Source organism: Calypte anna, chromosome 1 (assembly GCF_003957555.1).
Source record: "Calypte anna isolate BGI_N300 chromosome 1, bCalAnn1_v1.p, whole genome shotgun sequence".
In the NCBI taxonomy this organism is placed as follows: Eukaryota; Metazoa; Chordata; class Aves; order Apodiformes; family Trochilidae; genus Calypte; species Calypte anna.
The window spans coordinates 184,658,010-184,672,024 of record NC_044244.1 but is presented as its reverse complement, the minus strand read 5'-3'; the positions used below and the strand labels follow the sequence as shown (position 1 = coordinate 184,672,024).

Here is a 14,015-nt window from a genome sequence, read left to right as displayed (position 1 = left end):
TCTGTGCTCAAGTTCTTATGCTGAGTAGTATGGCATCACCAAATTGAATGGGTCAGCTCAGACTACCATCCACAGTGTTCAGTTCATCCCTCTGTTAGGATGGAAAAATCTATTGCTGAATGGTCAGTCTATATTCTACTTCCTTTTTAACAATAGTACATTCAGCTAAACACTTCTAATTCTGCAGGCATTCTTGCAGACTTAGAGAATCTCAGGAGAAAGAGACAACTGGACACAAAACAAGCTGGTCCATGATGTAGAAACATTTCCCCTGGGGATTTGACACCCTGACTCAAAAAAAATCCCAGAAAACTGGTAGAGAGTTTTCTTTGATATTTATAAAACTGAATGAGTTAATATTCAGATGATGTATATTTCACCTAAGACCTTAGCCTGAGTATTTTTAAGTAACCAGGCACATGTGAGTTCTGCAGACATCCAGTAAGAAAAATCAGGTCTGCGTAGGAATGAAGACAGTTGAATAAACACCCTTTGTCACAATTTTCACACATAAGATTCATAGCAAACAATTAAATTTAGTCCAGTTTCACTGAAACAATAGCGAGACAAATTTAAGCAAAATTTAATATTTACCTATTACCCAAGAAATAATGAGCATCTCCATCCATGAGAAACAGGATGTTTTCATCCTAAAAAGCTGTTTTACATTGTCTGTTGTTTCATTAGGTCGGAGTTTTGTGCCATCAAATCTGTCAGCTGCATTCATGACAAGCAGACCAAGAAAAATGGTAAAAGAAGCTGCATGGGCTACAAACTTCATAAATGGTCCACGCATTATCCTCCCCAGCTGCAACAGAAATTATGAAACAGAAGGGTATTGCATTGCTTTATTTCAAAATAAAAATGTATAAAAATCACAGTAACACAGAGAAGTATGCATTTCAGTAACACAAAGGAACAAATATTTAGAAAGGTTTATATACTATGATGACATGCTGACTTTCACCCTTAAAGTTTCCACTTCCTTGCTATTTTCAGAGGAACAATATATCAGTTTGACCATATTTATTTTTAACTTAGTGTTGTGAAATAATTCTGTAATTATTTGGGCACATCTATGCCTATAACAGGTAATCAAAAGAAACATTTATTATAGTTGTTGAATTTCGTTTTAATTTACAAGCTAGTTATCTTTATGAGGCAACAGAGAACATGAGGTTTTAAACACTTCCTGGGAGCACTGAATGATGAGTAGAAGTAAATTACTGCTAAAGAATTCTGTTTCCTGACTGATGTGATACTCAATTTAGCACAGTTATTATGCAGTTTTCCCAAATTATTTTCTTTTTTTGAAAAAAGTCTTGATGCCTCAAAAGTTTATGTTTATGGCACTCTGTATAGTGTCTTAGTTTTCTTTCTGACTCTTTCAATGGAAATGTCCTCAACTCTGTTATAACTAAGAGCAACTTAAAATGTTTTAGTCCAGCACTTAAAAACCTAAAAGTTTCAAACAAACTCAGAGAAGAACTTTTATTTAATTATTATTTTTTATTAACAATTAATTAATTAATTAAATTTTTTTATTTATTTAATTATTAACTTTTATTAATTATTTAGTTCATTTTTGTAAATGCCTGTATTAATAGCTAAAGTCTTAGCTTTTCTCGTATTTGGTAGCTATTTTATATTAAGACAGTATCTGTATCTGACAAATATTCATTGGAAAGAACTGAAAGCAAGCATCTCAGATCTCAGCTGAAAGAGAAATAAGGGAGGGGAAAGTAGAAAGGTAAATTATTTTTATTTGTGCTTTTGCCACACTTGTTTCAATATAAAAATTCAGAATTCTGCTGTCCTTACAGTCAGCTTTTACAGAAACATATGATAAGAGGATGCAGCCGAGGATGTGACAGTAAGGCCTCAGATTCAGAGAACATTAACAAAACCAAACAAATGTAAAAAGAAGATACTGCTAAAGGAACACTGTCAAGGTTATCAGGCAGAGAATTTGATCTTCTTTTTCCCTCATACTATTTTGCAAACTCATGTCATTCATTATATTTCCCACTCAATAAAATTAATATATTTTTATTAAATATTCTGCAACTTCCAGTTATTTTACATAACTACAAACAGAACAGGTAATCATACAATCATAGAATCATAGAATTGGCTGGGTTGGAAGGGACCTCAGAGATCATCGAGTCCAACCCTTTTACCACCGTTGCGGTTGCTAGACCATGGCACTGAGTGCCACATCCAGTCTCTTTTTAAATATCTCCAGGGATGGAGAATCCACTACTTCCCTGGGCAGCCCATTCCAATGCTTGATCACTCTCTCCGTAAAGAAATTCTTTCTAATATCTAACCTAAATTTCCCCTGGCACAACTTAAGACCATGCCCTCTTGTCTTGTTGAAAGTCGTCTGGCAAAAGAGACCAACGTCCACTCGGTTACAACCTCCTCTCAGGTAGTTGTAGACAGCGATGAGGTCTCCCCTGAGCCTCCTCTTCTCCAGGCTGAACAGCCCCAGCTCTCTCAGCCTCTCCTCATAGGGTCTGTGCTCGAGTCCCTTCACCAGCCTGGTTGCCCTCCTTTGGACCTGCTCCAGGACCTCGATATCCTTCCTAAACTGAGGGGCCCAGAACTGGACACAGTACTCGAGGTGTGGCCTCACCAGGGCTGAGTATAGGGGCAGAATCACTTCCTTGGACCTGCTGGCGACGCTGTTCCTGATCCAGGCCAGGATGCCATTGGCTTTCTTGGCCACCTGGGCACACTGCTGGCTCATGTTCAGCTTCCTGTCAATCCAGACTCCCAGGTCCCTTTCTGCCTGGCAAGCTTTTATTTCAAGTTAGGCATAAACAGTCATAAACAACACACAAGTAAAGAAGAGCTGGAAAATTATAAAATACCTTGACAGTGTCCTTTTAAAGGCACTATTCTTTTGTTCATAAAGATGGGTTAGGAAACAGAAGCCAGAAAGAAATAAAGGCAGAAAAGAATCAAAAATACTGAAGGGGTAATGTTACTATATGCCTTGATCAAAAAATACAAAATTTAAAATAGTGAACTCCTAGTGCCCTCACCTCCAACGGAGGTGAGGTAATATTCTCAAAAGAGAATATTATTTACATATATATATAGTAAAATCTCTCTGGAAGGACTGACTATGGTCAAACTGCTTACACAAATGCTGGAAGTTACGACATTGCCATGTAACAGCAATCCAATAAAATCTTGAAGTTACACTGACAAAATTTATAATTGCTTTATGAAGAAGATACATGTCAGAAAATACAAGTCAGGAAAAAAAAGAGCAACATGTAAAGAGAAGGCATAATCCTGCAATTTTGGAGTTTTCTATAAACCAGAGCCCTTACTTAATAAGGCTTCACTGTGCATTTTGACGTAATAAACTCCCTCCAATTGCACAAACCAAGGACATGATCTAAATGCTCTGAATCTCTTTTTAACTTATGTGAGTTTGTTTTGTTGTCTTTTGTTTCTGATTCTGTGCTATGGCCTTTGGTTTGCTATAGAGTTTTGGGGAGTGTTTTGTAGATTGGTTTAGATTAGGACAAAATATACAATTGTTACACTGTGGATCCTTCACCATGTATTTGTCATTATATAAGTTCATCTGAACTCACTGGTGACTGGAGTCAGTGAATCACATTACTCCTCCCTTGTGACTGCAGAAACAATCAGTATTGTGACATTATTGAGTATGGCATTAATAAAGAAACTATAAAACAGGACTGGGTAGAAGGTTTATCACACAGAAGAAAAGGCTAAATAACACACATACTTTTCTAGGAAGAAAAATTCCCCAGCTCCTCATTTATACTGGGCATAACATGCATCTTCTTTTCCTCTACTATGGAGGAATGTGTATAAGCCCCAGAACACCTGTCTAGAAAGCATGCAAGGACTTCCCAAGTTACTTCTCTAGAAACACCAACCCCAGGTGTCTGGGAACAGTGAAAGTAAACTCTATTTTCAATTCAGAGCCCTCATTTTGGCCAGGGACTGACTGAAATACTTATGAATTCATAAAGCTAAAAATCTAAATTCGAGTATAATTAGAACTGGACAGCACAGACATTAAAAATTTACAGATAGCAAAAAAAAAACCAAAACCAAACAAACCCAAAACATTTCAAAATGTCATGTATTCAATAGAACTCTAGAAGTTACACTGAATCACCCATTAGAAGTGAAGACTAAACAGTTCACAAAACTCTGAAGTGTCTCCATACAGATTGCTGGCTGAAACTCAAATAAGAGGCAATCTTAGCAGGATCTGATACCAGCTAATTCCCAACAAATTAACAGCCCTTTGTTCATGTATTTCTATGAAATTTCTTCCAAATCTCTCAATTCAGTATCCATGGTCCAAGTTCAAACTAACTTTCTCCTCATGAGGAAACTGGTTGCTCATACAGGTAACTGGCTTGCAAATGTCATCAAGAGATTTTGGCTTTTCTTAGAGATGTGGTATGAGAATACAAAGTATGCCAGAATAATTCTACTGAACTATATTATTGCCACAAATACTGTGAGCATTTTCTCTCTCTTCTGTCACTGTACACTGCAGTGCCAAACATGAAAAAATAATGAGTACTTTATTTTTTAAAAGAAGCTTATAAAATTCCATCAATCCATACGCAGAACAGACTGTTGACACAGATCATATTCTGTACTGAAGCCATCCTGTACTGAAATTAAACAGTGAATATTTTTGTCTTCAAAAAACAGAAGAATCACATCTCAATGTACAAGTAAAGAACAAGGTAAGAAATGGCAACTAGTGAAAAAAGTGGATTAGATTTTACATTTACAGAATATAATGAAAGAAAAAGCATTCAACTAATAAATGACATGATAAGATGATTAAATAGCAACAGAGAAATGAAATCTTAAAGGATTATGTCCCTTTAACCATGACTTTAAAAAGCTATTCTGAAATAGTTTTTTCAGGCTGTACAATAGTTCAAAATTACTTTAAGATACAATAAATCATCGAAAAAGGAAAATGACAAATAGACAACTCACTGCTATAGTTGAATCTCAAGGTCTGTTTTAAGACAAAGTATTCATAAAAATTCTAGTCACTATACAGAAAAGTGAAAATGATATAACTGATTTTTATTATCCAGACTGAAAGAAATGAAAAATAAGGCAAAACAAAAAAGACTCACCTTTCTTCTCTCAGAGAACAATAAAAAAACCCAAATCCCATAAAGACCCCAGCCCTCTCTTTCAGCCTTTCTCTTCCCTTGGAATCACTAAGTATGCACAGAATCTGACCTTCTAAAATCATGGATGTTACACAGCAACCTTTTGAATCTCAGTGCCTGGCAAGGTTATGGAGCAGAGCATCCTGGGGGCAATCACACAGCACCTACAGGATGGACAGGGGACCAGACCCAGCCAGCACAGGGTTAGGAAGGGCAGGTCCTGTCTGACCAACCTGATCTCCTTTTATCCTCAGGGGACCACCTGGTGGGTGAGGGGAAGGCTGTGGATGGAGTCTACCTGGACTTCAGTAATGCCTTTGACACCGTCTCCCACAGCATTCTCCTGGAAAAGCTGTCAGCCCAGGGCTCAGACAGGAGCACTCTGTGCTGGGTTAGGAACTGCTGGAGGCCACCAGAGAGTGGTGCTGAACGGTGCTGATCCAACTGGCAGCCGCTCACCAGTGGTGTTCCCCAGGGATCAGTGCTGGGACCAGTTCTGTTTAATATCTTCATTGATAATTTGGATGATGGGATTGACACTATTAGCAGATGACACTCTCTATGTTGGGGGGCAGTGTGGATCAGCTGGAAGGCAGGAGGGCTCTGCAGAGGGAATGGAATGGGAATGGAATGGGCTGCCCAGGGAGGTGGTGGATTCTCTGTCCCTGGAGGTTTTTAAGAAGAATCTGGATCATAGAATCACAGAATCATAGAATTGGCTGGGTTGGAAGGGACCTCAGAGATCATCAAGTCCAACCCTTTTACCACCATTGCGGTTGCTAGACTATGCCACTGAGTGCCACATCCAGTCTCTTTTTAAATATCTCCAGGGACGGAGAATCCACTACTTCAGTGGGCAGCCCATTCCAATGCCTGATAACCCTCTCCGTAAAGAAGTTCTTTCTAATATCTAACCTAAACTTCCCCTGGCACAACTTAAGACTGTGCCCTCTTGTCTTGTTGAAAGTCATCTGGCAAAAGAGACCAACACCCGCCTGGCTACAACCTCCTTCCAGGTAGTTGTAGAGAGCGATGAGGTCTCCCCTGAGCCTCCTCTTCTTTAGGCTGAACAGCCCCAGCTCTCTCAGCCTCTCCTCATAGGGTCTGTGCTCGAGTCCCTTCACCAGCCTGGTTGCCCTCCTTTGGACCTGCTCCAGGACCTCGATATCCTTCCTAAACTGAGGGGCCCAGAACTGGACACAGTACTCGAAGTGTGGCCTCACCAGGGCTGAATACAGGGGCAGAATCACTTCCTTGGACCTGCTGGCGACGCTGTTCCTGATGTGGCACTCAGTGCCATGGTCTGGTAACCATGGTGGTAGTGGATTAAGGGTTGGACTTGATGATCTCAGAGGTCCTTTCCAACCCTGATGATTCTGTGGTTCTGTGAATAATCCTTATAGGATCCCCTTTCTTCTCTCTAACATGCTCTCAAGGGAAAATTTCCAATAATGTCCATTTAAAATGAATAGTGAACAACTAAAACAAAGATTTAAAACAAAAGTCAGAGGGGACAGAGCTTGTAACCCATTTTCAGTGGAAAGACTTGGCATAGGACACATCATACCAAACAGATACAGTGTTAGCGTCCACATTTAAACAAAGCATTTTAAATGGGCTCAGGGGAAGCTGTGTGACTACTGTAAAAACCTTGTGAAATGCAAGGAGTATTGCTACTAAAAGCCTGCACAGTTCATTTTGACTTCTAGATAATTGATGATGATTGTTGTAATTTCTGACATTCATGTTTCAGTGGCTTGTAGCTGTTTATTTTTAACCATAAAAAATAACACTGCATTTGAAGAAATGGGAAAGGACAGTCCTCTGTTTCTGCATATTAAAGTAAGAAGTAAATGAAGAATAGTTTGACTCCTTGTTTCTTAATTACAGTTTTTACAAGACAACTCTTATTAACCATTGTAATTTAATTTAATATATGTATATTAATTTAATATATGTAAAACCCAATACACTGACCTGTCTTAATTACAACTATCAGAGCATGCTGCCTTGTAGCCAGTCCATTTTAACTCAGCTTTAAAATAACACATTTCTGTAATATTACTTAAGCATGTCTGTAATTTATATTCATGTTTCATCACTGCCTTACAGGAATCTACACAGAGATGACATAGGAGTTAATAATAGCCTATTAGAAGGTTTCACAGACTGACCTTACTGCAAGGAGCAATCCAGTAAGCCATTGATAGGAATGGCAGTCCTACTGCAACAGCAAGAACCACCAGGAACTTCACTGCCATGGTCTGCTGCCGTAAACCTGACAGATTCTCATACCAGATGGAAAGAAGTTGTTGCTGGCAGTTGGGATGTGCTACAAACTGTAAAAAAGATAAGGAGAACATCAAACACAAAAGGACCACAAAAAAATTATATTGCTATCAGAATATATTTTATTAAAATAATAGCTGTGCAAAGAACATTAAGAATGTGAGAACAGCAACATTTCAGCTTATATTCGAAGGAGCATTAACCAGAGTATAAGAAAAAGTTTTTTGATGAGCATAATCTCCCAGCATGCAGGGATGTTGCTATCAGCAACAATAAATCGATTAATTTAAAAAATTATTTTATTGACACTGTGTTCCATCACAAACTATTAGCTTCCATCTAAAGGTACTTAAAATTTAAATTTTATCTGAGCAAACACTACTTGTTTATGACATTTATAATCTACACGTTACTACCTCAGAAATTCTGAAACTTGAAGACTTTCTATTTGGCAAAGGAGGCTATGTAGCCTTTAGTTATGAAAGAAAGAATATGTCTAATTTTCAAATGCTAACAGCAAAAAGACCATTTTTTTTTTCAGATGGAATAAGAAAACAGCTGTCACTATTGCAGAAAATAAGAAATATTTACAGCTTCATTCTGGAATCTTTTCAACAAACTCTGCAAAACTCAGAAGTTTGGCCTATGACCTTCTTTTTTGTCAAAAACTCTGGAGAGTATAAGAAGCATCTTACAAAGGTACATATTAATAAAGAGCATAAACTTCATCTCATGAATAATTTCTCCCTGGTTCACACACACATCACCTGGTACTTTACATTAGTTATAATATTAACCCTTATTTCTGGTTAATTCACGGGTCTTGGTGCACATACTGACTCAGCTGGTTTCACTGAGTATTTTCCACATGCAGACCAGAGTATCAGACAGTAGAAATGCTAGCAAGCCAGAGGCAATAACTCCTGTATTCAACAGTGCCTGTAGCCTATTGTTCTTCAGAAGTGAGAACCACAGAACTGCTGCAACCAGCCATACAGATAAATACACATTTTCTGTGAGAGACTCAGTTTCAATTACTTTTCTCAGATTTTTGAGTAAGATACACCAGCTTGATGAAAATGTGTATCAATATATTATGCTGTGCACAAGACTGCTGCACAATACTTTGGTTTTCATGCAATCTTATACTTGTCCAGGCTGCAGAAGTAGTGCAAATTTCTTTTTCTTTTCTTTTGTCTTTTTTTTAGACTAAATTAGAACTAAAACCAAGTAAATATCTATAAATTTTGCACATAGCTACACATTTTCTTAAAGCCATTTCCCCTCATGCTCACTGTGACCTGTATCCAGCCTGCATGTGAGCTTCTTGACTTTACTGCAAGAATTCTTTTGTTTGCAAAATAGACTGCGCAGAGGGGCCCAAATCTTCCTTTAAGTGGCAGAGGCTACCAAAAGATTCACATTTAATGAAAGCACAATTTAGTATCACTATCATGACATATCTGTTTGATCAATGTAATTGCTTACTTTTTTAACTTCATACTTAATGGCAAGTTTTAAGCGGCTAAGGCTTGGACGACCACGTTCTCCATTACTGTGGCTCATCTCGACGTCACCATTCAAAATAGCTTCTACTTCTTCTGTATTTCTGCACAAATCAAGGAGTCCAACTACAAAATCCTTGCATTGCATAGACAATTTCTTGTAATCATTCTAGAAAACAAAAGAAGATTATCTGCTGTTTAAAGCGAACACATGGGAAATAGTTCTATATCCCAACTACAAATTTGTGAGAGTAAATAGGTGTTTTGCATCTTTTTATGTTTTGTTGCTTGGTTTTTTTCTGTTAGATAACAGCACTTCATTATCAGGCATCTACTTCCCCTGAATGTTCCCAAGGAGTAGGATTTGTCTCACCATTGTTACCATTACATTTGAGTTACTTCTCTAGAGCCAAATGAAAGTAAAAATAAATAAAATTGACTTTATACACATTTTAAAACCTTTATAAAATAATATATGATACAATGTTTATAAATATTTTAGATATTTATAGAAATATTTTAACAAATATTTTCTAGTGTATGACATATTTTAATGGCTATTTCAAGCTGAGATGAAAAGCATATAGGTAATTATATTCCTGTTCACTCACTCTCCAAAGTCTCAACAAATAGCTCACATGTAAAAAGCTGCACTGTAGAGATCTACAGTTCCAGTGTAGAAATCTCAACTGGACAAGAGAAGTATCCTACAGAGAGTGTTCATAAAACTTCCTAACCTTCTTCAGAATTACGTAAATATACTGAAATCTTCTTAGGACTTGAATTATTGTTGAAAATTTTATCTTTCTTATTTCCCATCATCTCTTCTAGCTTGCAAACACAATATGTGATTGCTGTTTTCCAACACTACCCTCAACAGCTGCTACAAATACCATTGTGATACCACATCTCTAACTTCTCTAGCTCAAATATCTCAAGACAGACTTCACTGTGGAAGCCAAAAAACTTTTCTACAACTGCAGGTTCAGTTACTTATTGCTTTAGTTACCAAATAGTCTTCTCAGCTACAGTTTTCCAAATACGTGTAAGGAAACCAGAAAAGGATATTTTCTTCATTGCAATCCATAGTTTGTTAACCACTCCTGACCTGCCCCTGTGTTTGGGTCATAAAAGAAGGATGTAACTAAACAGATAGGGAGTTACCTGGTTACAGATACAGATGTAGATCTAAAGCTTGAAAATGGGTACAGATGTCTGTTCATTTTGTCTTGACTTCATGTTCAAAGAATCTTTCCATGAATGCTTTTATTACAGTGACACATTTCCCCCTCTCCTGGTCTGTTCTTCACAGCACTTCCCCTTCTCCCACTTTCAGTCTCTGTTTCATGCCTTCTTTTCAATAATTTCCTTCATACTCACTGCCATCTAATGCACATCCTGGACAAGAAGCCACTATTTTGGGTATATGGAATCTCCTAATTTATTTGCCAAGGGTGTACTTCATGCATGTTTGGGCTTTATTACCTACCTCACAACAATATCAGTTTATTACTTGGGTATATTAAAGGACTGCATCAAAATTTTACATTTTGCTTTACTTAGATAGATGCAAAGATTAACAAACAAATAGTTATAGACATTATTGTGTGTCTACATAAAGCTGCTAGTGATTTATTTTTTTAATAACGTAATGTAAGCAAGATAGCTCAGATGTGTCATAAGAGAAAAGGAACTTAAATGTTATTTTTCTACAAAGACAACAGAAGCCAAATACCAAAACTAACAATTTCATGACATGCTCTATACTTTATTACTGTACTATTTATTTTCCTTCTCTTCAGAAGGATAACAATAGAGATAAAACAAAGTCATGACTTCTTGGAAATACAGAAAGACATTTTATGAGAGTAATTTATCACTTTCTGTTTGGCTTTGATTTTTGTAGCAGTAGCTAAGATAAGATTCATTATTCAATCATTTTAATACAGAAATGTCCTTCTCAAAATTCAGGGAAAAGTAGCCATTTGAAATTCACAAGGGAACAACATTGAGACAGCCTATGCACCCTTCTAAGACTAGGGTTGTATACATGAAAAATAAAACAGAAAATCAGATTTGAGATTATAAATTGAATTTTCCTTCTCATCAGAAAAGCAAACTCAGATGACCTTATTATAGGCATTAATCTAAAGCAAACATTAACACAGCTATGTTAAATTTAAAAATAGATTTTCCACTCAATCCCATTAAACAATAAACCAGTCTGTTGCCATGATAGCTTCAGTGGACTTTGTGCTAAATGCAAATCTTATCCATTTTGAAAGGCACTAGGACACAGCTGTCCATCCCAAAACTTCAGGCTACACCTCTGCAGGACATTTTTCAGATGTGTGCATCCTTATGGACATAGTAGAGATACTAACTTTAGGGTGGGCAAACAATTTAAATGACAGAAAATATCTTTTGAAGAAAATTGACAGTCCCCCAGAAGAAAGATACTCACCTTTGTCATAAAAAGCTAAATTAAATACTGTTCAGAAAATCCTGAAAGTCTCAGAATTAATCAGGAAACCTGATTTACCTGTTTGCTTGGTTCAGAAATATTCCTACACTATGCTTGACACAGCTGTCCAGTTAGTCTTCTTTCAGAAGTCATCTTGTACTTTTTTGTATTGTTACTCCTTAAAAAAGACTAATCCTCCAAACCACTTGTAAAAACAATACCCACAACCAGATGCGACAGATCTATAATACTAGATGACACTGCTACAGGGGTTTGAAACAAAGAAGCCTATTCCAGAGAATACTGGTTTCTACTGATTATGGCTCCCAGTCAACAATCAGCCTGACAAAATAAGTGACTTCTAAAATAGTGTACTAACAGAAGGTTAAGTTTTCATTTAGGTAAGGGTATAAATACCTTAAATGGCTCAGGCAAACCCTAGGTGGAGCTAAAGATTTGTCATGTCCAGCTTATCTGTACACTCAAAATATATGGGTTTTAATTACAGTAACAGGTGTAACACATTTTTTTTCAAGAAACACGTTTTTACTGGACTACACTATTCAAATAATTGCAAACTCATAAAATATAGTAAGGGTAACACCTTTTAAATAAATTGCTGTGAGCAGGGATATGAGCTTGCAGGAACATAAACAAGCCCCAGCTCAGTGAGGATGACAGGGGCCGTTTCCTGCAACGTGCACACACAAGCTTTGTATTGCCTGCACTGAACCCAAGCCAGGGTCAATTTCCAAGCATCAATTTCTCAGTCAGTTCCCCAGCCTCTCTAAATGCTATAAATGCCATCAATAGTGTAAATGTCACCTCTTGCCAATGCATGTATAAATTTACTCCATGGTCTTTAATATTTACTCAGGACCAGCACATTATTTTAGTACCTACTAAATCATTCCCAAAAGACCTGTAAGTTGCCAACTGCCTACTCCTGGTGAAACCTGAAATTAAAGGAGAGATTAATTTTGGTGTTGCCTTGTGCTCCTACTCCTCACCTCCACACTCCATACTCCAAAGAGTACCTATGTCCCCAGCAGAGCTTGTCTGATTAACATCCAGCAGTAGGGAGCTGCTCTGTCTCTTGTCCACCCTCCTGTTTCTGCTGAGGGACAAGAACCCTGTCACAATCCCTGTTACAGTACTACACTACACTAGAAGTGAAGCTCTCATTTTAGAGAAGGTAACTGAGACAAAAGAGGAAGTAAAAAACCCAAAAGTCACTCAGGGATAAGCCTGGTCCTTCAGCGCTGAGGAAGGATCTCTACATGGTGCCTCAGGGCAGGATGCAGAAACCTTCTGTCTGAACCAGCCCACCTAATCTCACCTTTCATCTCACCAATTGTGTACTGCAACATACATTTGAGGATGGAGATTTGAAGATCCTGATGATGATTTTATTTACCATTATAGTAAACTTACCTTGTGTCACTCTAACAATGGCAAAGAGAGCTATACAGTCCCTACAAATCAGACATGCTGTTTATTTCAATAGAGTTGTGACCTTAACAGCCTGCGTTTATGGCTTACAAAAGATATTCTTCTGTCCTGTTCTAAATTTACTCCCCTTTAAGGTAATCAAGTCCTTTTCACATCCTCAACAGATGACATAGGGAAAGAAAGAGTAGTTATGTGGTTTCAATACTGTTCTCTGAACTGTACAAGAAAGCAGTGAGTGAAATCTCAGTCCACTGAGATCCTACTGATTTCTGCCAGGAATTTCATGAGGAAGAATTTAATTGTCAGCATTAAGCTGAAATGGTCTTCCCAGCATTTTGAGTCACTGATATAAATAAAAATTATCCACTGCTCCTACTCCAGTTGCTGAGCTATTGTTTCTAAAATCTCCTTGCACATTCCTCCTCCATTCTTCTCTCTGCAAAAAATATTTCAGCTTCTTGGAGCAGATTTCACGAAGATACACATATGAGCAAGAGTCAGGTGTAATAAATTCTGAATCTCAGCATCTAAGCTCAGGTTGGCTGAGCAGAGACAGGTTTGTGGCCTTGCAAACTGTGACACTGCTAAGATTAACATTAAATATTGATCATTGCAACTTCAAACTCTTCCTAACATAGCGCTGGAAATTATTCTCTTAATGTTTTGAAGAGAGTTTGATATCATGAAGTCTACATATCCTTCTCTGTCACAGGAGTATCATATACCAGCATCTTCTTTCAACAGTCCCAAGGGTAAATCAAGTCCAAGTGATTTTAGGTAACCTAAGTCATAATTAACACTGACAATCTTTGCACAAGGCCTGACTTTGCATTTACTGAGAGCAAAAAGTTTACATTCTCACTGTCTTTAACAAAAACTGTGGTAATTTTTTCATAGGTTATGCACCATTGTACCTACATAACAAAACAAGAAAAAAGCTAAATAAAGAAAGTTCATGCTTCCTTGAAACTCTGGGTCTCAACTATTTTTTTTTTTTTTTTCAAAATCATGGATTTGTGAAACAGTAAAAATTCTATTTTGCACTAAGTTTTTTATTTCACAGAGTCCACATATAACTTAGTGCAAATCGGTAGAAGAGAT

The 14,015-nt window shown here is 37.3% G+C and overlaps 1 protein-coding gene across 2 annotated transcripts in view; it reads right to left on the bottom strand.

The window, feature by feature from the left end:
* The window catches only part of TRPC6 (transient receptor potential cation channel subfamily C member 6), a 77,154-nt gene that overhangs the window by 17,175 nt on the left and 45,964 nt on the right, over positions 1-14,015 (bottom strand). For both annotated transcript variants that reach the window (XM_030457522.1, XM_008500477.2), the window contains 3 exons: positions 8,982-9,167; positions 7,379-7,543; positions 595-808 (listed from right to left, as the gene is read on the bottom strand). In XM_030457522.1, the coding sequence (XP_030313382.1) occupies positions 595-808; positions 7,379-7,543; positions 8,982-9,167 (565 nt within the window). The remainder of the gene's footprint in view (positions 1-594; positions 809-7,378; positions 7,544-8,981; positions 9,168-14,015) is intronic.